Source organism: Rhinolophus ferrumequinum, chromosome 24 (genome assembly GCF_004115265.2).
Source record: "Rhinolophus ferrumequinum isolate MPI-CBG mRhiFer1 chromosome 24, mRhiFer1_v1.p, whole genome shotgun sequence".
In the NCBI taxonomy this organism is placed as follows: Eukaryota; Metazoa; Chordata; class Mammalia; order Chiroptera; family Rhinolophidae; genus Rhinolophus; species Rhinolophus ferrumequinum.
In genome coordinates this window covers 25644907-25669970 of record NC_046307.1, presented here as the reverse complement: position 1 = coordinate 25669970, position 25064 = coordinate 25644907, and the positions used below count along the sequence as shown (strand labels likewise).

General features: G+C 46.8%; 1 protein-coding gene across 7 annotated transcripts in view; it reads right to left on the bottom strand.

The window, feature by feature from the left end:
- The window catches only part of LARP1 (La ribonucleoprotein 1, translational regulator), an 83713-nt gene that overhangs the window by 3800 nt on the left and 54849 nt on the right, over positions 1–25064 (bottom strand). For 3 of the 7 annotated variants that reach the window (XM_033096583.1, XM_033096578.1, XM_033096581.1), the window contains 17 exons: positions 18754–18815; positions 18434–18499; positions 17359–17533; positions 16373–16501; positions 16093–16299; positions 15830–15992; positions 14748–14892; positions 11139–11313; positions 10853–11022; positions 8507–8899; positions 7601–7724; positions 7292–7497; positions 6729–6835; positions 5709–5860; positions 3446–3590; positions 1806–1915; positions 1498–1625 (listed from right to left, as the gene is read on the bottom strand). In XM_033096583.1, the coding sequence (XP_032952474.1) occupies positions 1498–1625; positions 1806–1915; positions 3446–3590; positions 5709–5860; positions 6729–6835; positions 7292–7497; positions 7601–7724; positions 8507–8899; positions 10853–11022; positions 11139–11313; positions 14748–14892; positions 15830–15992; positions 16093–16299; positions 16373–16501; positions 17359–17482 (2478 nt within the window). In that variant the 5' untranslated portion in view covers positions 17483–17533; positions 18434–18499; positions 18754–18815. Of the gene's footprint in view, positions 1–1497; positions 1626–1805; positions 1916–3445; positions 3591–5708; positions 5861–6728; positions 6836–7291; positions 7498–7600; positions 7725–8506; positions 8900–10852; positions 11023–11138; positions 11314–14747; positions 14893–15829; positions 15993–16092; positions 16300–16372; positions 16502–17358; positions 17534–18433; positions 18500–18753; positions 18816–21228; positions 21310–24736; positions 24980–25064 lie in introns of those variants that run through there. The other 4 variants (XM_033096579.1, XM_033096577.1, XM_033096582.1 and 1 more) reach the window with 4 other exon arrangements.

Sequence of the window (25064 nt, the reverse complement as noted above, 5' to 3'; positions counted from 1 at the left end):
CCAAATGTAATGAAGATAATAGGTTTAACCTTAAAAACGAATTACTAGTTTTATTGAGCATTTCTCTATGCTAAGGTACCAAGCACCGCACTATTTATGCATTCACTCACAGCATCTATCCCACCCTTGGATGCAGACGTAATCACCCGATATTATAGATGAGGAAACTGAGGCACAGAAAAGTAATTTGCCCAGGGTCCCATAGCTGGTAATTGGTGAATACAAGATATGGACTGGGCCCACCTACAGCTGAAGCCAGGCCTTTATTCCTACGAGTTTCTGTTCCCATCATGAGAAAGGATCACTGCTCAGGCGATATATGGGAATGCGGCACCAGCACGCTGTGAACACTCAGCTTACAAGGCCCACAGGCTCCAGGGGACTGCCTCGTCCTCTGAGGCCCTGAACAGATACTGATCTAAGAGCCACAACCAAAGGTCCTGCAACCTCGAGAACATTTCCTGCCTTTTCTGGGCCCCAAAGCTGAGCCTATCTTGTTCCACCCTAACTGGTCTTCCTATTACAAGGGTTCTCTGCACGTGTACCCCACTCCAACCTCTGAAGGAAGGAAAAAACCGTCTCATCTTTATATGGGAGACCTGGGCAGTGTGGCCACTACCTTACTGGGTGGCCATGGGCTTTAGTTTACCCAGTGGTCCAGCAATGATGATAAACCCTGCCCACTTCACCACTTTATAAAGGTTAAATGAGTATAATGTAAAGTGCTTAACATATACTAAACATTTAATGAATGACATTTTTTAACATAAACGTGGACTATTATTGCTATTTACTTGTACGTCTTTTTGCTAAAAAGTTTCAAGGGAATAAGATAATTGGCATATCTCTACTACACTATAAACTCTTTGAAGGAAAAAGAGTCTCACTCATTTCTGGAGTCCCTGAAGCATCTAGCAAAGACACGTCCAATTACTCAAAACACTTCCCTTGAAACAGCCTGTGGCAATAACCCCAATCCACCACTGGATGTCACTGTTGAGCCACTGCTCCACGAAGCAGGGAAGGCGGTGGGGGTAGTGGTGGTGCTGGTGGTGGTGGGAGGAGGCAGCACCGGTGAGGTGAGGGGTCGTGGTCACAGGGGTGGAGGAAGAATTGAACATAATTTATAAATTTCTGGGGTTGGAACTGGCCTCTTCCAGAAAGAGTAAATACATTTTACCTTGGGTACTCATCCTGATCAACTAGGAGAGGCTAACCAGGGCACAGCAACAAAGAGGGTTATAAGGTAAGAAGAACATTATGATGGTTTAGCCATTTCTACCATGGGAAGGGGAGGAAGACACAACCATATAACACCTTCCAATTAGTCTTCACTGTCCACTTCTCACCTCCTCTTTTATAGAAGAAACTAGGCCCAAATGGGGGGAATGGTTCCTGGGCTAGTGGCACAGCTGGGGCGAGAACCCAGGTTTTCTGATGTCTGGTCCAGTTTTCCTTCTAAGACAACTAGGGTGAGAAAGAGAGACTTTTACTCACATCCACTCGGAAGTCTTCGAGACGTCGGAATTTGCCGAGGTATTCTTGAAGTTTGGGGTCAATGTCCAAATTTTTGGCTTTGGAATATTTCAAGAAGGCCCAGAATTTCTCCAGCCCATAAAGTTGACCTGTAGGAAAAGAGGAGAGAGAGGTAGAGAAGCTGGGCTGGTGAGGATAGGTTGAGAATAAAGAGGTTCAGGGGTGTGATAAAGAGTGGTGTGATAGATAGCCAGACACAGTCCAACTGGAGAGTGAGGGGAAGAAGTCCTAGAAGACCAGGGCTCTCAGAGCTCCAACTCGACTCTCACCGGCTTCATAGTCCTTCACGGTTTCCTCCTGAAAATCCTTGAATATATCCAGCCGGAACTTCTTTTCCAGGCCATAACTGTAGTATCGAAAAAGGCACTCCAAACCATATCTGTAGGAGAACACAAGTCAGTGAAATCAGGACTCAGTTTCTTCACCTGTAAAACGGAAATGTACCTGCACAATGATGAGCTGCAAAACAGATTAAACACAATAGATTATCATGGAAATGGCAAATATTCTTTAAGAAAGCTACCATTTAATGCTAGTCTAAGTGGGTCCAACATTACATGTTTATAGTTTGCCAGGGGTCAGCAAACTCTGGCCAATTGAATAGTGGCCCTCTGCCCTATTCACCATTTGTTTACTCCAATTTATTTCTGAGGTGTCATTGGCTGCTTTCTGTTACTGAGCTGAGTTGAGCAGAGACCACAAAGCATAAAATATTTATTGCCTGTCCTTTTACAGAAAACGCTTGCCAATTCCTGGCATAAGCTCTCTGGTAAGCCATCTGACCATGCCAATGAATATCTGACTCAGAAATTTCACTTCTAAGAACATGTCAGGAAAATGGCCAAAATTACAGATTTAGATTTTACAGATGTACCAAAACTGTTCATAGCAGAATTATTAAACAAAATCTAAATGTCTAAGAATAGAGAAGCAGTTAAGAAAACCATGGTAAATCTGTTCAACAGAATACTATTAAGCTATTAAAAATTATAATGTAAATACTCACTAATGGAAACTGATAGACGTTTATGATACATTACCAAGTAAAAAAGACGTTTCAAAGTGTTATATGTAGAATAGGCCCATTTTTGTAAAACAAGTATGCAAATTTTACATCTACACATGCACACAAAGTTTGGAAAGGCACACACTTAAAAATTATTTTAACAACATGGAAAAATGTTCACGCTTATAAATGATAAGCGTGAACAAAAAGGCATTCATAGGATGATCCAAAAAACATGAAATATAGCAGAACATCAACACTGGTTGTCTGTGACCTGAAGGATGTTTTCCTCCAGCTTCTTTAGGCATTTCTGTACATTTCAAGTTACTTACAGAGAGCACAGTTTACTGGAGAAAAAAAGAGAAGTTTTTACAAGTGTCTATAATAGGAGACGGGTTAAATAAATTATAGTACATCCATATAGTGTTAGATCACACAGACTATAAAAAGGAACAAGAAAGTTATTTATGAATGGATATGGAATGATCTTTAAAATATAGCATTACATTAAAAAGCAAGGTGCAAAAGCATGTATGAGAAGCCGTCTTTTGTGTAAATAAAAGGGGTGTGGGAGACTACTTAGGCGTATGTCCTTGCTTACATGGGCAAAGTGTTTCCACAAAGGGCCCACAAGACTCCAACAAAACAGGATGCCTCTGGAAAAATGAACTAGATGGCAGGGGACAGGGATGAGACTTCTCACTGTATATATATAAAATCTTTGAACTCTTTGAATCTTGAACCATGTGAATATACTACTCATTCAAAAACAATAAATTTTTAATAAAGTATATGAAGTATATACACAAGAGACTTCCAGTTACAGTTTTGGAAGGAGAACCACCAGGGACCCCTCACCACCTGCCAAACACCAGCCAGAGCCCTCAGCCCAACCCAGCGCACCTGTAGCCTTCTTTAGCATCCTCCAGAGCTAGCTGCTTGAACTCCTCATACATCTTTTTGTTGAAGTGATCTCGGAGGAAGAAGGACCAAAAGCGGAAGAGAGTGTTCATCTCCTGAGACTGGCCAATGCCCAAGCGTTTCCGCTCTGATGGGGGAGGAAGAAGGAAAGACATGTGTAAGGGCCAAGCTGCCTGTGCTTTGGGGAACAAATGATCCGGGACTCAAGGGTCTTGGTCTTTTCTCTACCACCTCCCAATTCCCTTATCCATCACCTGCCTCTTCAGTCTTTTAGGAAATGTTTACTAAGCACTTAACTACTCTGTGTCAGGCCCTGCTACCGGGCACTGGGCCTGAGCCTCACCAGAAACAAGTGGTATCACGTTCTGATCCAGGTCATCCTGGTCTAGCTCTTCACCTCAAAGGGTATTGCTCTTAAGTGTATTAGAACAAAGAAAAGCATGGACAAATAATTTGTACATTCTAACAAATGATATTCTTTCATTATTCATTATCAATTATTTCATGAGTCCTACAATATTGACAAGTACAAAATGGTAAAAACAAAACAGTACACAACACCAAAGTGCAAATAATTGAAGAAAAGATAGATTGGAACAACATTAAAAAAATTAAAAACCTTTGTGCTTCAAAGGACACTCAACGAAGGAAAAAGACAACCCACAGAATGGGGAAAATATAAAGAACTCTTCCAACTTGATAATAAAGACGAATAATCCAGTTAAATAATAGGCAAAGGATCTGAACAGACATTTCTCCAGAGGTGGCATACAAATGGACAACATAGAAAATTGTTCAACATTAGTAACTATCAGGAAAATGCAAACCAAAGCCATAAGGAGGTATCACTTCATACTTTCCAGGATGGCTATAATCACAGATAGACAATAATAAGTGCTGGGAGGGTGTGGAGAAATTAGAACCCTCATACATTGCTGTTAGGAAATAAAATGGTGCCGCCACTTTTGAAAACGATCTTGTAGTTCTTCAAAAGGTTAAATATAGTTACCATATGACCCAGCAATTCCACACTTCCACCCAAGATAAATGAAAACCCATACACACACACAAACTTATACACCGATGTTCATAGCAACATTACTCATGACAGATGAAAAGTGGAAACCTAAATGCCCATCAGTTAATGAACGGACGACAAAATGTGGTCTATCTATATAATGGAATGCTATTTGGCAATAAAAGGAATTAAGTGCTGATACATGCTACCTTGAAAATATTATGTTAAGGGAGAGAAACCAGTCACAAGGAACCACATATTGTGTAATTCCATTTATACGGAAAGTGCAGAAAAGGCAAGTCCATAGAGGTAGAGAGCAGACTGGTAGTTGTATAAACCTGGGAGGAGTTGGGGGAGTGACTGGTAGGGGCACAGGTAATGAAAATGTTCTAAAATTGATTCTGGTGATTGCTTTGCACACTTGAAATGGGTGAATTGTATGGTATGTGAACTGTTATCTCAATAAAGCAGCTATTACACACAGAGGAAGAGGGACAAGGGAAGATGCTAGACCAGCATTTAGAAGCCATGTTTTACTAAAAATGAAAGGGGATGAGGTGAGTTAATAGCAACAAATGAGTATTAAGATTGGTTCTGAGCATCTTTACAGTCAACTTGACAGAAACCTACAGTTAAAAGGTGTCTCATTTTATGATAGAAGGAAATGGGTGAGAGCAGCTAGAGAGGTTCTTTCCTTACACTTTCTAGAGCAGGGGTGAGCAAACTGTTTTCAGTAAAGGGTCAGAGTAATTATTTTAGGCATTGCAGGACACAATGGATTCTGCCATAAATTCTTTTTATCCCTCCACAACCCCTTAAAAATGCTCAAGGCTGTACGAAAATAGGCTGCTGGCTGGATGTGGCCCACAGGTCATAGTTAGGTGACCCGTTCTAGACAATATATGCTATCTCATGCATACCTTTTGTGATAAACAGTGGACCAAATGGACAATGGCTGAGTTGGTGGTCTTCCAGAACTAGGAAAACTTGGTATTTTTTATATCAATAGAGGAATATCAAGGAACAGGAATGTTCTGATTACCAGATTCTTTCAGCCTCCTGTATTCCAAAACTACCTGGCCTGAGTCTAACTTCATTCCTTCGGCTATAATGTCACATCTCCTTGTTCTGAGGTCAGAGAAAATAGTCACCTACTCCACCAGCACTTACACTCTGGATCTAAGTGGTGGCCCCAGAAGCTCTGTCCCTTCCCCCTGTGCTTCTTACCATTAAGGCAGCGCCTACGATACTTGTGGTAGACGTGTTGTGTGAAGCCATTTTCCTTGAGCAGTTCATGGGAAGGATGTTGGAACTTGGGCAGCGACTGAGGGGTACAGCCATAGCTGCCAACCGTAGGCGTCCCTTCTGAGGGGCTGGAGCTAGAAGCCATGAAAGAGACAGTGTCACCAGGTTCCCCAGAGAAGCTGGCCATCAGGTTAGCAGGATCCATCTGATCCCTTCCATCAGCCAAGATCCAGCTTCTCACAGGGCAACAAACCAGGAGGCCCAGGTACTGTGCTAGGCCCTTCACTTATATCCATAGGTCTGGTCTGACTTGCTCTTTGCATTAACCTCCAGAGGGTTTTACAAAGAGGCGAATCAGGTTCGCAGAGAGTGGGAGACTCATCCCGGGTAACGGAACTATTTAAAGACCGAGAGCTGTACAAGGCCCAAACTTGAGTTTTAACCATTTATTTATCCCGAGTTAACACTGACCTATCCTAAATAAGCTATTATGGGTTAATCTATCTATATTTTCCTTAAATCATTTCTCTTTTCAGTCTGTACCATCCCTGCTGGGAGAATACACAGGTCAGTGGCACCCAAACCTTGCTCTGGAATAGGAAACACTGGGGCCGTTTTATTGAAAATAGAAAAAAAGGAATCTGGGTCCTACCCCCAGAAGCTGAGTTTGTAGATCTAGAGTGGGGCCCAGGAATTTGCATTTTTATTCAACTACCGAGCTATCCTGAAGTAGGCAGTAAATATCTTCATTCAAAATCAATTCAAGGATACTTTCTGAGAATCTGGACCCATTCAGCTTTGACACTACTGATTTATAAAGAAGCCTTCCTCTTCCCAGGCCCTGGATTAAGCTTTCTAGGCTACTCCTATTTTTTTAGATTTAGATGAAGGTCCCTTTCTTTAATTTTCTTACCAGAGTTTGTTCTTCTTGGTTCCATCAATTTCATGGCTCTCCCACCTGCCCCACAGCCAGCCTGACCGCTCCTCCCCACAACCCCTCACCTGATGGAAGCAGTCCGGGGCCTGTGTTCTCGGGAATCCATCACCCAGCCCACGTGACTCTCTAAGGGCGGGTTGGAGCTGTGTCTTGTTTTCCTTTTCCGAGGCATCTACAAAGGTCAGTCCAGGATTTATTTATTGTGCTCATACAATGTGAGGAGCATCGAGCATTTTGAAGGCCTAAGATCCACTCACGTGTGTGTCTCATTTTACAAGTTATTTTCATCTCTATTCTCTCACAATGTCCACAGCTGTAAGCTAGGACCTGGTATGCCTACTTCCGAGATGAAGAAATCGAGGCTTGGGAGTGAAGGATTTACCTACACCTGGTAAGTCCTCCTTAGGCCTCATCGTGGCTATATGGGGCCATCACTCCCTCACCCAGTCCATTTTGTACATGGAGTCACTCAATCTCAATCTCAGGTGGGCCCACCAAGCCTAAGAACACAGAACAGGTGGGGCACCTGGCACCTTCTTGGCTTAGACAAGGCAAAAGAGAGAGGCACAGAACTGGGATGCAGTGAAGTGGGCCCAAGACTCCTACCAGCCCAGCAGGAGGGCCTCACCTTGGCATCTAGTGTCCGTCCTTCCTTCACCACCGGGTAAAACCGTGACGTCTGGCTTGAGTCTTTGAGCTGCGGTGTCCGGGGAGTGCGAGGGGTCCTGGCATTGCGGTAGTTTGGCGACTCTGGAACAGTGGTTGGTAGAGAGCGGGCGATAGTAGAGGGCTCAGGAGCACCAAACAACTTGTTGGCCAGGGCATCAGTGGGAACTGCAGAGGCAGAGCGGGATCAGCAAGGAGGGGGAGGCCCGTGATAGTCTTTCTTTGGGAGGCCCCTCCCAGCCAGGCCAGGGTCCCCAGTGTCGCCCCTCACCTTGTTGGAATCGGGGTGGCCCAGGAGGGACCTCCTGGTTGGGATCCACTGGGGGCTCAGGGGTTAGTGTGTCAAACTGCTCCCGGCTGATCATGTTGACTTTCTTGAAGTTCTCGACTTCTTGCTGCAGAGGATACAAGATGGGTGGGGGAGAGATGTCACAAGACTGCCCTAGCCTGTTTAGGAATCAAGACGTGCAGGAAGTTGGAGAGGGCAGCTCCCACGTCCACATACATGGAATTCTGGTCCCCAGGCTCTCGGCTGCCCCATCACCATTCCTCAAGCCCAGTTATCGGACACAAGTGTGCTAACATAGAAGGGGTTAGTACGTGCCCAGCCCTCTGTGAAACAGGACTGAGATCAGGACTCCAGTTCCCCAGGAACTCACTGCAGACTCCCCCCGAATCACTTCCTGCCACTCTCCTCACCTCCAACAAACACACTACTTACTACGCAGGCCTACCAAAGGCCCACGCACCACTGCATATATCCACTCCGTGAAAACCTACAACAGTGCTTTGACTGTTTCCAAGCATCAGTGATTTTTTAAATAGACCTATCTTTTCTCCATCTTCCATGCTCAAAGCATGCTTCTTAAAAGGCTTTTCAACTTTCAGATATGCCTAAATATTTAAGAATAGAAATCCTTATTCTATCCCTACGGAATTGTCTAGCTTACTGTTATGACATTAAATATGGATGCTCAGATTGCACAATAAGCACCCTGCACTCTGCAGTTTTACAAAGTGTTCACACAGCTCTTCTCACTCGTCACCCCCTTTTATACTGTGACACTGAGGCTCTGCGCCCACGCCCACACAGCTAGTCAGCCTTCCTCGGCCTTCCTCGTCCCCATTCGTTCAAAGCCTACCAGGCCCCATCCTCCCTGCTATGTCCGAACCTCACCTTGATCTGGGAATACTCAGGTTCAAACTTCGCAGTCCACAGGTCCTGCTCATAGTAGAAGAGCCCATCGTTAATGACCTTGGCCAGCTCGGCACTCATCTTGGCACGCGAGGTGTGGTTGCCTGTGCGGTCCCCCCCTGGGTGCCGGCGCATGTAAGGCGGCGTCTGAGTGACAATAAGGATCTTGTTGACGTCCCGGTCGTCAATTTCATAGTCAGAGTCCTCATCAGACCAGGCGGTGAAGGTGTTTTTCCGCCCATCCATCTGCTCCATCTCCTCGTCAAACAGGAAATCCAGTTCCTCTTGCTCATCCTGATCCTTGGACATCAGCTGCTGAGAGGGCAGCTGCTGAGGCAGAGCGGTCTGGTGGAGGAACCTGGGCTCCTCTGACTTCTAAACCGGGACACGAAGGGGAAAGACAATCACCAGGGTGTCCTTAGACCAGGTTCCACAGCTGTCCCACTACAGAGGCCTCAGCCCCTCGACATGATTGTCACAATGGTGGCCCTTTTCACGCCAGAAAGTCACATGTGTCAGCCCTGGAGGCAGCTTCGTGGACAAAGGATGTTCCATAGGATTCCAGGTTTCTCTACACACAGCTCACATGACAGCCATTCCCAATGAGATGACAAGTTCCCTACATGTAGGACTGTGCTCCATTGACCTTTATACCCTACACAGCCCTAGCCTGGGCACACAGCGGTTCAGTAGGTCGAATCATCTATTTATCCATCTATCCAACATTTCCAAATAAAGCTTCATGAGGCCAAGGAGCACAGCTGCCTTGCTTTCTATTAATATTACATCCACAGTACCTAGACTGGGACCTAGCAATAGAAAATGTTTAACTGTTTGATGAACGAGCAAGTATTCACTGGTATCAAGCCCTGTGTGAAGAACCTAAAAGCAGAGTAATGAATAAAACAAAGTCCTTGAACATAAGAAGCTGTTTAGTGGGAGAAAAACTCAACCAACCAGCCAGCCAAGTGCAAGGTGGTAGGGGAAAGACTATAAATAGGACCTGTGGGAGTACATAGGCAGAGGGGCACTAAACCAACAGAGGCAGGAATGAGGACAATCAGGGAAGACTTCTTGGCAGAAGTGACTACTAAAAAATGAGCATAAGGCAGCTAAAGGGAGGGACACAGGGTGTGCTAAGCAGAAAGAATTTTATGTCCCAAAGGCAAGAGAAACACGGGGTTTTCAGCAAAAAGAAAAACTTTCAGGGTGTCGACAGGTTGAATTAACTTGAGATTTTGGGAAGAAGCATTTGTCAATTCTCTCACGTACATAGAGCTTTCCATATAAACTCCACACCTATTCTCTTTTAAGGTTCCAGATATGATGGTGGGAGTCGCGGCTAAGCCCGGCTCCGGCCTTTACAAAGCCTTTGTAGTCTGCAGGCCTGGACCTAATAGGCCCTTGTCCACCCACGACCGTTCTCCTCCTGACTCTGGCCTCATCTCTTGACACTTCTTGGAGGACCGCAGCCAAAACAGATGGGGAAGTTGGGGTCAAAGCAGGGAAAAGGAAGGAGGTAGAGATGAGGGATGTGGTCACGGTGGTACAATGGAAAAGGGAGCACAGAATTCCACAGACCCAAAGTCCAAGGTCATCTCTGAGGCCTCCTGACAAGCTCCAGACCAAAGAGGGTATGGAGAGTGAGGAGATAAATGGAGCAAAAGTACGCTCCTAGAAAAGGGGGCAGTAATTTCACTTTGAGAGTGAAACGCTTTTCTAACAGTGGACTCAATTTGTATATTGCTTTACTATTTCTACAGCAGTCTGACTCCTCCTTCCTTCCATCTGAAGATAGGGAAACTGAGGCCCTGAGATGGAAAACAGTGTCCCAACGTCACCAGCCATCAGTGACAGGAGACCTGTGTTCTAGCATATAGACTCTAACTCTATATCCAGGCTGTGCATCTGTTCCCCCTTCCTTCCCTCTTCTGAAGACCTGAGGGGTTTATACAGGTGCAATGAGGACAAACTCAGGGGAAAGGCACTTAAAATGCAGCCCTAGGGATTAGATGGGGCAAAAAGAGCAGCCAAGCATTGAGAAACTTGGGACACTACTGCCAGAGGCTGCGTGATCTCCTCCTGTGAAAAATGCCACTCAGGAACTCATGCAGCTAGGGTTGTCCTGAGGGGTAGTCACCACTGAAAATGGAAACAGGCCACACCAAGCCCCTTACAGTCACTGGTGATCTTAGCTCACAATACGACCCCGAGCCACAGGCTTGCCCGCCAGCCGCTCAGAGCCCAGAGCTCTGTGCTTGTGATGTCCCCTCTAAGCACTCCAGCCTGCGACCCTAGAACCCAGGGCGAGAGACAGGCCTCACCCACCTTGGGTCGTGCTGGAGAGGGCCGAGGCCTCTTCTTCACTTCGATCCAGTTCTCGGAATCCAGGTCAGGCAGGCTGGCAGACAGGCCCTTGGGCAGTGTCTTTAGGTTGCTGACCTCCTCTGTTTTGGTTGGCACTGGGGTGACTGCACGAGGAGAGCCAGGCGCCGACTCTGAAGGGTGGAAAGGTGACAGCCTCATCCCTCCAGCCCTCCGCCAGCCCTGAGGGGGACTACTGGCCAGAGAACAAGGACAGGGGGTGGCATCCACATGCTGACAGGGTCCGTACCTGTCTCCTTCTGGTAGTGCTGGCGGGGCACAAACTCAGGGCAGTTGAGAAGCTGGGAGAAATCGGTCTGGGAGTAATCCACTATCGGGGGACCAGGAAGAGGCCACTTCTCTGGTTCCTCCCTCCTGCGGACTTTCTCATCAACGATCTCCACCACTTTGCTGTCTTTTAGCGCCTACAAGGGAGAAGGAAGGAGAGGATTTAGAAAAAAGATTTGGACAGACTACGATTTCGAAGCTGGTAGACGACTGGGTCCCCACAAGCTCAGGTATGAGTCCAGAGCTAGAACGAGCAGTAGAACATGGGCACCATCTTCCACGACTGGTGGACAAGTGAGATGTTCAAATGTGTAGGAGGCACCTGCCCTTTGACCTTGCCATTCTCCATCCAATAATCTGCCCCAGAGAAATAATGCACAAACAGGTGACAATATGTATAAGATCTGCATAAAAGACTATTCATAACATTGTCTGTAATAGGAAAAGCTCCAGAAAGTTCCTAACTTGCCACCACATAAGCAATTTAAATAAATTATGGCACATCCATGCAATGGAATACCACTCAAAAATTTTAAGTTTCACACGTGCTGAGGTGGAAAGAGCCACAAAACACACACACACACACACACACACACACACACACAAAACAACAACAACAACAACAACAAAACAGGTCTAGGTCCATGAGTGTAAGATCCCATTGGTGTTTGAATTTTTAAGTAAAAACACTCTAATACAAATTTTTCTAGAATTCACAGGTAAACTGTTATAGGTGTTTGTCTCTAGGAAAAAGGGTGAAGAGTGGAGAGGGAAAGAGTTTTCTTTTAAAAGTCTTTTAAATGGAATAGGACAACATTTCAACATATCACAACATCCTCTGTTGGTGAGGCTGGGGACAGTGGCACTCTCATATACTTCTGGTAACAAATGCAAAAGGCACAACCCATAGAAAGAGAATTAGGCAATAGCTAGAAAAATAACCTATGCATTTTCCCTTTAGTTCAGACATCCCTCTTCTAGACATTTACACCAAACATACACTGGCAAAAATATGAAAAGATATTTATGCAACTGTAAATACGAATGAGGAATATTTATTACATACTACTAGGTTGGTGCAAAAGTAATTGTGGTTTTCCAATTATTTTTAACCTGTTAAACCGCAATTACTTTTGCACCAACCTAACCTAATATTATGCTCCCAGATATATTAAGTAAAAACACAAAGCAGGTGAAGATAAGAAAGAGAAAGGAGACAAATATGTAGAGGCATGTGCTTATTTTTTAATGGAAGATTTCAAAAAAGGTTACCTATAGGGGAAAAAGGTAGAAATGAGAGAATTGTAAGTTGGACTTCTATGAATATACTATGTTGACTTGAACCATGTACATGTTTTACATAAATGTGAAATAAACTAGGAAGTAGGAGGAAAAAAGTAATCCCCAAAACTTGAGAGGGAAATTAAACTAAAGTAACCAACATATATCCAGTTAAAGACCTAACCACCTAAATATTATTTCAAATAATTTTAAAAAACAGTCAAAAATGGTAGGGGGGTGGGGATGAGGGGGAAGGTGAGGGGATTAGAAAGCACAGTCAGTAACCACAAGATGGCCCCGGGGATACGAAAGACAGTTTGGGGAATATAATCAATAACGTTGTAAAGATTTTGTAGGGTGTCAGATGGGCACGTCTCATTAGGGAGACCACTTCACGGATGATGTAGATGCCTGACCACTGCACTGTACACCTGAAGCTGAAGCTGAACAATAATGAATGTCAACTATAATTTTATATATATATAGTCACGGGATGTGGAGTACAGCATAAGGAATAGTGTCAATGGAATTGTAACAGCTATATAGGAATATCAGAGGGGTATACATTGGGGGAGGATGGCTATCACTTTGTGAAGGGTGAAATGTGTAATGATTACATTGTTTTGTATACCTGAAACTAAAAAAAGAAAAAACAAAAAATAAAATACAGCAAAATGACTATGAATACAAAAAAAGCGCCTGTTTTACTAGTAGAGCTATTATAAAAATAATGTGTATAAAATGTAGAGTGAAATATATGAATAATTATATGGATATCATTAGGAATTAGGACCTTTGGCCTGGGAGAAAGGAGTAGTTACAAACAAAAGATCCTTTGAGTTAAAGTAAAGACCCTATAGTCCTGAATTTTAATAGAAAATATCAGTATAACCTCATAATGTATTTATGAAAAGAAACAAAAAACAAAAAGGTCTAGAAACAATCAGCAATCAAGTATCAATGAACACTCTTGTAACTCAAATGTGTGCTATCTAAATACCATTTCCCCAAAATAGAGGGAACTAGAGCTCCTTAAAGAAATGGCCAATTACAGATCTTGGGCAGGAAATGTACAAGATGAATAAACTAGGGTCCCACTGGTCAAATACAGAACAATTTGATTGAGCCTATCAACTGCAATGGGTTGAAATAAAATATATTTGAATCCTTAAGTTGGTGATGACACTAAAACAAACAAAAAACAAGCCCAAACCTCACTGGTCACCTTTGAAGATTTGGGATCAACTCATAATTCTAAAAAACTGGTTAATAAAGGAAAAGATCAAGCATTTATCTACCCTTCAAACTAAATACAAACTAAATGCCTCTTGGTAACTGAATAGTTGATTTAACAAAGATCCTCCTAAAAGAGGTATTTCAGCTAACAAACGAAGACAAATTGGCAGAATTAGAGTATCAGTATTTTGCAATCCCCAATGAAATAATAGGCACTGATTGTCAATAGAAGCTTATTATCACAAGAGGGAGAATCAAATGAAACACTATGTGCCACCTGAGAGAATATATCATTATCTATATTCTTGATAAGGGGGGGAATCCAAAACCTGAATCTGGTTTTGGGCCTCTAAATCACCAATTTACAAAAAATGTGGAGTACAGAACGTGTTAAATGACACCACTGTGTCCTACAAGATATACAACTCAGTTTATTTAAATAATAAAATGCAAGGAAGCGCGGGGGGGGGGGGGGGGTGGAGAGTGGGCGGAGAGTTAAGACAACACATGCGTCTTATTTGGATCCTGATTCTCAAACCACTGAAACAAATTTCTGACTATTTGGTGAGCTCAAGCAATTAATATTTTTACATGTGATAATGATATTGTGATTATGTTTTTTAATAGGTCTTTTTTAGAGGTAGATACTGAAACATGGATGAAATGTCAGGTTACCTGATCTTTTCTTCAAAATAATCTGGGAGAGGAAACAGATGAGGGGGCAGATGGACTAAGACTGGCTATAAACTGAAAATTGCTTAAGGCTGGGTGGTAGGTTCATGATACTATTGTCTACTTTTGTAAATGTCTTGCGATTTTTCCATAATAAAAGTGTGGGGGAGAGAGAGAGAGAGAGACAGTGAGAGAGACCAAGAACAGAAGGTAGAAGAGGGAGGAATGGAGGAAGAGCGGGAGAGGCTGGCGTAGCCTTGGAACTTTAGCGGAGGTAATCAAATGGGGGCTCTTCCAAGGTTTCCTGCCTTGGCTCCAACTCCAGCTCCGTGAGTAGAACGCTTCTTTCCCCTGCACCCCAGTCCCAGGCAGGGAGACATACCGCAAAGATGAGTGAAATGTCAGTGGTAAGGGCCTGCACTCGGTGGAAAGAAGCAATAAGAGTGATGGGAAGGAAACCGTCGGCATCCATTTTCCTTCGCAGGAAGAAGTCTCGCTCTAAATTGTCCACGCTGAAGTAGTACTCACTAGGTGAAGGGGAGAACAGATATAATTGCTGCATCACTTACAAATATGCCTTCCCTTTTCTACTGTACACCCCAGCAACCTCACATAGCCTCTTACCCGTCCCTATTGCATAAACAGTTTTAAGGGCTGAAAGAAATGATGTTACCTACCCTCTCGTAGCTCCCTAACCTTGGGGTCAAACCATTCCCTCTGCCCTTCAGTCCCTCTGCAGGACTGACAAGCTCTCCTTTGGGTCAAAGCATTCCCTTTGCCCTTCAGCCCCTCTGCAGGCCTTACAAGCACTTCACTTCCTTTTCCACTCCGAAAACATTTAGCACACACTGCTGCCATGATCTATCTCCTTGTATGGCGCCCCCACTGCACTGAGAGACAATATATTGGCATGGTTAGGAGCTAAGGGTCCTAGCTTCTGTCCAATCAGACAGAAATGAATTCAACTATGTGCCTTGTCACTTACTAGTTGTGAGACTGGGCAAGTTACTGGGCCTGTATGCTCATCTATAAAATGGGGATAAGACCCAGCTCAGAGGAATTAAGTGGGTAACTGCAGGATTAAATAAGAGAATGCCCATCAAGCACATAGCACTGAGCCTCACCAATAGTGAGGAGTCCATGTTTGCTAGCATCCTGACAATGCAGCCATTACAAACAGGAGCACACAATGGAGCAGTCTAGACATTTTCTCCCTATCCTATTGGTGGTAATTTATAATTTTCTTAAGATAAATATGGTATTACTTCCGTAATAAACAATAATTTATGAGAAATTAGCTTAAAAGATGAGAGTAAGTTATTTTTCTCAGCTCCAGCCAGGGCAGCAAGCCTCCATTCCTCCCTCTTCTACCTTCTGCCAGCACCAGAAGGGCCCGTCTGCCCTCCTCTGGCAGCTGCCAACCCCCCACCTGTCTCTCTAGGAGGAAGGCTCCCGCCTACTCACATCTGACGCTTAATGTAGTCTTTGAGCAGCTCCTGGTCCACGCTATAAAGCTCGGTGCTGCTGACATTGTCAAAGTAGTAGGTGATGTTGTTCATGTACTTGGGGGTTCGAGGCCCCTCTGCACCATCGAACTTCCGGTAGCCAAACTGGTAGTCAAAATGGGCTGCAGGGAAAACGGATGCCATGACGGAGGTGATCCCTGCCGGCCACCCCCGCCGCACTCCCTTGGACATCCCGGAGCCCAAAGGGGCCTCCTCACGTACTTCGAGTGCCACCCCGGCCGCGTCCCCGGCCGCGACCACGCCCCCGTCCACGGCCGCGGAAGGAAGCCCGTGCCCCACCAGCCCCATCACTCTTCACACTCGATGTCTCATCCTGATCGTGCCAGGTAGGTTCCTGTTTGGTCTCTGGTTGCCAGGCTGGGGTGGGGGGGGCCACAGGCACAGGCACGTAGGTGGCAGGCTCAGAGCCTATGGGGAGAGGGGGCACTGGGTCAGGCCTGAGCGTGACCCCCATCGCCCAGGCCCTCCACAGTAGGCGTACCTTTGATCTCCCCGCGATTGGCAGGGGTGTGTCGTGGCTCTGGCGGACGAGCAGGGCGGGAGGTCAGTTTCTCTCTGGACACTTCAGGCTTCATGTCTATTTGCAAGGGGACCCACTTGTGTTTGTTCCCTGGAGGGCAGGCAGCATGAGCACATGAGAAAGGCTTGAAGGAGTGGTCCCTCCCAGCCATCCCTACCCAGGGCTTCAGGCCTGAATCACAGTGTGGTAACCTTGGGCCAATTCCTTTCCCTCACTGGACCTCATTGTCATCTCTACAATAAGGAGGTCTTAGACCTCAGTGTGACTGTCAACATCGATTTTTCCGATTTTTCGATGGTCAGAGAACCCGCTTCTGGAGCCACACACGGCTGCCCAGAATCCAGACTGTATTCTCCAGGCTCCTGTGAGTCTCATGCCAAAGTGCTGGCTCTGAGAGCTGAGTCAAAGTGGTCAATTCCAGGCCGAGTCCCTAAAAGGCAGGGAGCCACTCTCCCTCTCTGCCCTTCCTGCTAGCTGAAATGAGAAGCCAACAGCAAGTCATCTTGGATGAGAAGAGCCAATGCACGACAGCAAGATGAGAGCAATCAAAGGGTTGCCATTCTGGGCCTGGCTTACTTACACTGAGCTGTCAGGTGGGAGAAATAAACTTCCATGTTGTTTAAACCACTGTTACTTTCTATCTCTATTAGAGCAGCTGAACTTGTAACCCTAACCGTTTCAGCCAGAGCAATTAGAACTCTTGTCTTTAAAAGAAATCTTTCACGGGACAGCTGAGGTGGGGACCTCACCTGTCTCGTGCATTGCTGAGAAAAGGGCTGACCAAATGCTTGTTTAGTAAGAAACTAACGGACAGGACAGATCTGGCCCAGAGGCCTTCATGAACCAGCCTCCCAAGGACTTGGCAGGGGCTCCTGAAATGCCTCCACAGCCCTTGTGTGCTGACCATTTCAGTTCTGCCCTGCCACTTTCTCCCCCAAGTCACTCACCTTTCTTCTTCTGCCCCCCTCGCTGGCAGTCCTCGTCCCCATTCTTCTCCTCCCCCGATTCATCCGATTTGGTTTTTGGGCTCTCCTTACTATCGCTCCCCTCTCCTTTCTCCTGTTCCTTCATGTCCTTTTTGGGTGGCAGCTTACGGGCAGGTTGAGACTTGTGGGACTGTGGCTGCAGTGGGGAGTAAAGTAACAGTGAGGTGTGGTGAGTCTGAGAGCCTCTTGGGATGGGACGGAAGGGAACTCCCTGTCACTAGAAAGACCAGGCAGAAGGAGCTGGAGCATGCGATAGCCGCTCGGGCTTGATATATTCTAAGGTCCTGTTTTCACGTCTGAGATGTTTCAATAGGAAGCATGGCCAAACAGCAGGAGGTAGGAGACAACCTGTCTCTCCAGCTTCCTCAAGTCTAAGTGAGAGAGACAACCCCAAGACAGGGGGGCTGGGGCTCGCAGGGGCCACATCCAGGTAGTCTGTAGGATGGAGGAGAGCTGGCCCTTGGCGGTCTGCACTAACCCCGTCTGCAAACTGAAGGCCAGTGGCCACAGCCAGGGAGAGACCTAGACCGTGAGCCCAGAACAAAAGCACTGGGAAAAAGAGGACTGGCCAGGAGCCCCTCGGCTGCTGGGACTAAGGAGAGCTGTAAAAGCTTCCCCAAGACGTGTGGTCTAGAGGCGGGGAGCTGGCCCATGACCACTCTCCTGCTTCACTCACTGGCAATTCAAGTGCAGTGACTGAAGACACTGGCTCTGGAAAAGGCAACACACTGACTTCCAATCCTCACTTGGCTATCAAGGAAGGGCTAGTAATTAACTTCTCCCAGCCTCAGCAGCCTCATCTGTAAAATGGGTATTACAGGACCCACCTTGGAGTCACTGTGAGGGTTAGATGAAATGATGAATAGACAGCACTTGGCAGTCCCTGACACACAATAAGGGCTCAAATGGTGATTCTTAGCTATTTCAATGTTGCGCACACTTCTTAAGGTAAGACCTGAGGCTCTGAAGGCTTGAGAAGCCAAATGTACACATGTAGACAGAGGTCAGTCCTGCCCGTTCCTCCCCCCAGACTCACCTGCACACTCTTGTGGGCTATCTCTCCAGGTGTGGGCCAGTTGATTGCATCTCCAAAGTCACCAACCTGCAAGGCACATTCTATAAGGGCCCCGGGGTGACCCTGCCTCTGCCATTCACTCTAAATACAGCTCCACCAAGAGATCAGAGGACAAAATCAGTCTGTCCACTAGGACCATACACACTGGAGGCCCAGAAGGGGCTCCCCTGCTATTCAGAGAGGATCCAGAACTACCTGGCAGTTCAGAAGCACTCACTAGAACAGAAAAAAGGCCACCACCACCAGGAAGTCCCCTTGGATTGCCCACTCCTATTCCTTACCTTGCTGCCTTTGCGCTGTTTAGGAACTGCTGCTCTCACCACCTTGGCTGGAGCAGAATGTTCTGTGGGAACAAGAGAGAGAGGATTATGCACAGCTCGTTGGAGGGGGCCACCACCAGCTCCCCACCCTCATCACCACTCCCACTCTAGCAAGTATCCTGCAGTTTCCCAAGGGAGGATGACGAGGTGGACAGTCAAAGGACATGTGCTCAAACACCAACAACAATTTTATCAGCCTCTTTCGGAAGAAATCATGGAAAGCGAGCTCATGGAAACAATCGGCAGCTACAACTCCAGAAACTTGACTCTGAGGTGGGAGGGCTCTCATAGCCCTGTACCCTTTTCTAAAAAGGGCACAGAGGCTGGAGAGGGTAAGGCCATGGCAGACTGAGTCCATGCCAGTGTTAGTTTTATAACTGATGGCTCCCGAATCACAGCAGATTCCATAAAGGTCTAAAAGATCCTCTCTGGCTCTAACAACCTAGAAGTCTGTGTGTGAGCAGACCTGGACTAGTTATCACGGGGAAGGCAAGATAAAAACCCTAACTGGACAATCAAGAAGTCTAGAGACCTCTTCTGGGTCCTCACACAGCAGGGCCAGCTCGGTCCTCAGTGACCTGTGGTCAACAGGAGAGTTAGCCACTCAGGAGAAATTCCGTTTGCCTTCCAAGTTTCCAAAGTAAAGGTGAGACCCCATTTGATTCAATGGGTCCACCTTTAGGAATTTATCCTAATGACACAAATTAGACAAGTGTTTAGAGTTATGTACAAAGATGTCCACAAAGTGCTATTTGTAACTTCAAAACACTGAAAACAACATAAATGTCCAACAGTAGAAAACTGGCTAAATAAAGTTTAACAACTTTTAGAGCAGTCATTAAAAAGATAATGATCTCTATTCATATGAAAAGATAAACACAATAAACAAGAAAAGTTACAATCCTTTTTGTAAAATAAAATATGCACATATACATAATAGAAACTGTGGAAGGACATAAAGCTAAGTTGTTGTCAGAATTAAGTAGTGTGTTTATAGTGATTTAATTTTGTTTGGAATTTTCCAGCAGTTTCAAAAAAAGACAGACATGGGCTTTTAAAAAGAAAATGTGTGTGTGTGTGTTTAAAAAGTGGCTCTAACAGGTCTTGTCCCTTCTATATCTACACTTGTTTCCTCAACAGTTCTGAAGACCAAGGGCCCCAGAGACCTATGGGAAAAGATACCTCCTGGGGCTCTGCTCACCCACTTCTCTCATATCACTTTGTCTCCACTGTTGGCAGCCAGGCCAGGGCAAGAGCTGCCTCCAGTCTCTGAGCAGAGACATTTGAAAGGCTGGTCTAAAAAAGGAATGTTCTACTTCTGATCAGACCCGTGTACCCTTACTGAGCAGAGTCCTTGCCTGACTCCTAATGGTGAAGCTACTGCATTCTTGACTTCCACTCCATGCCCCCCAGACACCCCACATGCCTCTGAGAGGAGAAGCGGCAGAATCTAGCCCACAGCACCCCCAGGCCCAGTGCTAGGCAGTGCTAGGAGAACCACGAGGATGGAGCCCGTAGGCCCATGGAGCTGCTTACCCCACACTGACTTCCTTGCTAATCTTGGGTTGGCCCAGAGAAGCCTGATACCACTCAGCGCCCTGATCAGGACCCCAGCCAGCCATCACAGGATCACCTCCGCCGATTAGACCTGAGCCCTGGTGGTCATCACTTATCCTAGACCCATCCTCCAGGCCCCAGCACTCCCTTCATGCTACCAGGAGGAGCACAGGCAAAGGGCCTGCAACATCAAGTTCATTCATTAACAAGAAGCTGGCAAAAGGAATCAGGTTCAGTAGGTGAGGTGGTCCTAAAGACTGTCCTCGAAAAGGTAAAGTGAAGTTTTTCAGGTCATTGTGTTTCTTCTAATAAAAGCTTTTTTTAAATTGGGAAGAGTCAGCTCCTATGATCACCCTGCCTGACAGTTTATTCACTGAGATCACAGAGGGACATGGTAAGTACCAAAAGTCCAGTCTTCAATTAATGGGAGAGCCCTCCTGCCACTAAAAGATCCCTGCACCCTGCTTTTGCTCTGCTTCCAGCTAGGGCCTCAGGCGGCCCCTGCCCCAAGGAAGAACAAAGTCCCCCGGACAGAAAAACAAGACCACTAAGGAGAGAGAACTATTTCTGCCTTTAAGCAATATTCCTAGATCGGTTAAAATCCTAGAAACCCAGGAAGTCTCACATGAGCTGTTACTAGGTCGTGTGGGAGGCTGGGGAAAAAGCTGTAGGGTTTCTGACTTGAATTACACACCCCTTGGTGGGTCCCCTCCCAGCCACCCCCCTTTACCAGGCACCCCATCCCACCCCCGTCTCCACAATATACAGGGCCTGGCATCTGGAAAAGATCCCAATGAAAACCAATTCTTTGCGCAAGTGCCAGTCCCCACATCCAAAACTATCCTAGCCAAATCGGGGAACAAGCCCCCTTCCTCTGACCTCTGAATTCTGAAACTTGCTCCAGCCGCCCCTGACCCCAGTCCAGCTCAGGAACCATACAAGTCACCACCCTGTACCTGCCTAAGAAAACAGAAAATGTTAGAGCAGCAAAATGGACCATGGTTCTAATGTCCTATTTGCCGGTAGGGACCTGAGGCCCCCAAATGGAAGCCCCCAGGAAAAGCAAGGAAGGCAGCTGGAAGTCTCAGCCCCCTGTGTCTAGTACTCACTCCTCCAGTGCTCCAGAAATCCCGTGTCCACTGGTGGGAGACTGGGTCCCAAAGCTTCTTGGTACAATCTTAGCACACTTCTCTGGTGTTTCCCTGGTGAACAGTTACTGATGGCAGGGAGAGGTTCTCAGATAAAGAGGAAGGGAGAAGCGGGGTGAGGCAGGCCCTGCATGGGGCCCCCATTCTATGTGGGGAGCAGGGTGGCAGACAGAGGCCCTCAGAGTGTCTTGCTCAAGTCAGGGGCTAATGGGTAGCCAGAAAAGGAGAAAAGCCACTTTTTGTCCCCCAGAACCACAGCCAGGAGCCAGCACTGCCTCCAGTTCCAAGGGGTCGAGGGGCGTCCTAAATGATACCACATGCATTTCTGTATTACATGCAGCACACCTGAATCTGTGTGGTGGGAGAGGCGTGTGTGTGTGTGTGTGTGGGGGGGGGCACCAGGAGACTTTCCGTGATCTCGTGTCTGCACGGCTAACTCACTATTTGTACTTAAGATCACTGAGAGTGGTGGGAACAGGCGAGTTAAACCATTGCAGCTAATGCGAGATGGCAGGAAACAAGGAGCTGGGCATGGAGGGGAAGCAAGGGATTCAGGAGTGGGGTGGAAGGAGCAGAGAGGGCAGCTCCCCAGTAAAGTGGGCTGGCTGACCAATGTCTAACCTCTGAGATTCTGCGTCTCTGTGCCTCAACTTTCAAATGTGTGACACCCTTCATTCGAACACCAACTAGGAAAGCAGGACAGCCTGTCCTTAAGCACACAGACTTTGTTATCTAATGCACTTGGGTAGGAGTTCCTGTATACTCTGCCCCTTTGAACTTCAGTTTCATCTGTAAAACTGAAATCTTAATTATCTCATAGGGCTGCTGTGACAGTTAAATGAACAGAGCATAGTAAGAGCGCCTAGCACACAATAAATGCTAAATGCAGTTGACCCTTGAACAACACAGGGGTTAGGAGCACTGATCCCCGTGGAGTAGAAAGTCTGCACGTAACTTCTGACTTCCCCAAAAACTTAGTCAGCCCTCAGAATCCATGGGGATTGGTTCCAAGTCCCCTACAAATAAAATCCACGGTTGCTCAAGTCCTTGTATAAAATGGCATAGATCAATGCATACAGCCGGCCCTCTGCATCTGTGGATTGAAGCAGTACAGGTACTTTTGAGAAAAAAAAAAAATACATGTATAAATGGATCTGTGCAGTTCAAACCCATGTAGTTCACAGGTCAACTGTAAATGCTAAATATTACAATTCAGATGCACAAAGGAAGCTTAGTATTTCCAAGCAATCCCCATCCTCGTTAAAGAGAGAATGAAACCATCGAAAATCGCTCAACGTGAAAAGAATCAGACTGTGCGGGGGGAAAAAAACTCTTGGGGATCAATTGGTTCAATTCACTGATTCAGATAACAAATGAGCCCCCTCCCAAACCTGGCTCTTCTTTTGGACACTGCCCTCCAGAGACGGCCTGGGCAATAGGGTAGGTTTGCCTAGAAAAGAGGAAAAGAAGGGGAATTTACCACTGGTACCCAGAGAGATTTTGGCAGAAACCTCTGCCATGCTAGAGAGGAAGGAAAAGCATAGGGAAAACTGAAGTTCCCTGGAATTGAGGGACCAGTGTAGGTGAATGGTAAGACAGGGCTGGGCTAAGGAGAAAGGGGAAGCTGGCACCAGCTCCTAGAGATTGGCATCTGAAAAGGCTGAGTTTACCCTGATTGCAAAGAACTTCTAGAAACCTTGGAGAACAAGGCGATTTGTTAGGCTTTTACTCAAGTTCACACTCATCCACCTGCGGTCCTGTCCCTGGCCATCTGGTTGACCTCCTTGGGGGCAGCCTTCCCAGATGGCAAGTGAGGTGCCCCTGCTAGGTGCTGTCACAGCCTTCAGTACGTTAACGGCCTGGTTACATGCTCCTTGAGGGCAGGAACCATGCTGCTTTCACAGCAATAATCCCAGTGTCTAGCTCAGGGCCTGGTAACACAGCTAACATTTGTTTAATGAATGGCAAGTTCACACACCAATCTCCTGTTTGACTTCACACCAGAGAAGAAAAGAGACTTTGCTTTCCAAGTGCTAATTCCCGGGGCTATCGCCTCAATCCCCAGGCCCAGGAGCCCTCCCCAGGCCACCCCAGACCAGAGAAACAAGTGTCCTAGCTAGGCACTGCTAGTTCCCAGAGGAACCCATGCCCCCGTCCTGCCTTAACTATGAGGCAACCAGTTACCTGAAATCAGTGCGGGGTCCTAGTCCAGACTCCACTCAACAGTTGTATCGCCGTTGAGACACTATCTACCACCCTCCCCAAGACTCACCTTCCTCAACTGAACAAAAAGTGGTAATATTCAGTCTAGAGGTATGAGGGGAAAGAGGCAAGATCTCAACCACTGAGATGTCTCATCAAAGCAGGAGAGACGCTGGCAACAAACTGTGGTTGTGAGAATATTGACAAGGGCAGATAACATTTAGAGAGCACCTACCAGATGCCATGTCACGTACTGTTCTAATGTGGAGTTCCTTCCTCTAATGGGTCTCATTTTACAAATAAGGAAATCAAGGCACACAGTATAAAGGTTTTTTGCCAAGATCACAGCCAGCAAGCAGTAGAACAGGATCTGAAGCCAAGCAGTCTGACTCTAAAACCTGTGCTCTTGACTGCTGGGGGGGGGGGGGGCGGGCGGGGGGATCCAAGTCACATCCTGATCATGGCCAACAAGGCAGGCCCTCAATGGCAGGGCTGCAGGGGTATCATTCTACACTGGGGAAAAGCAGGGCCCAGTGCAGGGAAACCTAAGGTCACAGGGCAGAATGGCTGCCACTTCTGGGACTGGATGCCAGCAAGCCTTCTCCCCACCCAGAGAGCCGCAAGGGAAACCACCACCAAGCACACCCAGCTGAAGTCCCCAGCAGAAAAAAGGCGGAAGAGAAAAGGCATTGCTTCCCGCCCACCTGGCATGGATTCTGCCCCCACCCTCTGCCTGAACTGCAGCCCAGACCCCACCTGTGGAAGGCAGCGAAACCACCTAAGGGGAGGGAAGGCAGGCAGGAGAGGGAGTCTGGATTATCACCCACCTGTGCCTGTTCCTTCCAGGACAGTTTGGGGCAGAGTCTGAAAAGCCTGGTGTAGTCTCGGCTGTCACCCAGCGAGGGGGGGTGGGAGGGGGAAGAGCCACAGAGAACAAGCTGGGGGACCAGGGCCTTTCACCCCATCCCCAACTCTAACACCTCTAGGCAGGAACCTTCTTCTACAGAGTAAAAGGAATGTCGGTTAACAGTTCTCACCTTGTCCACCAGCGTCCCTGGTGCCGTGCCCCCGTTGCTGTTAGCTACCACCTCTCAGAGGCCTCTCTCTCTGCCCAGCCCTCCTGCCCCAAATTCCCCCCAACCTGAAGATGAAACACAGGAGGGGGCCGGAGGGCGCCCCTGAGGGGAGGCTGGGCAGAGAGGGTAAAACCTTCAGAAGGTCAGACCATCTTGAGGCTCCAGTCAAAGGAAGCTGCCAGCCAGCAGCCGGGTCAGGAGTGCAGTCTGTGCCCCTTGGCTTGGGAGGAGGGGCAGCGTGGGTCACATGATAACCCAGCCGGGCTCAGGCCCAGCCCCAGTCAACTAT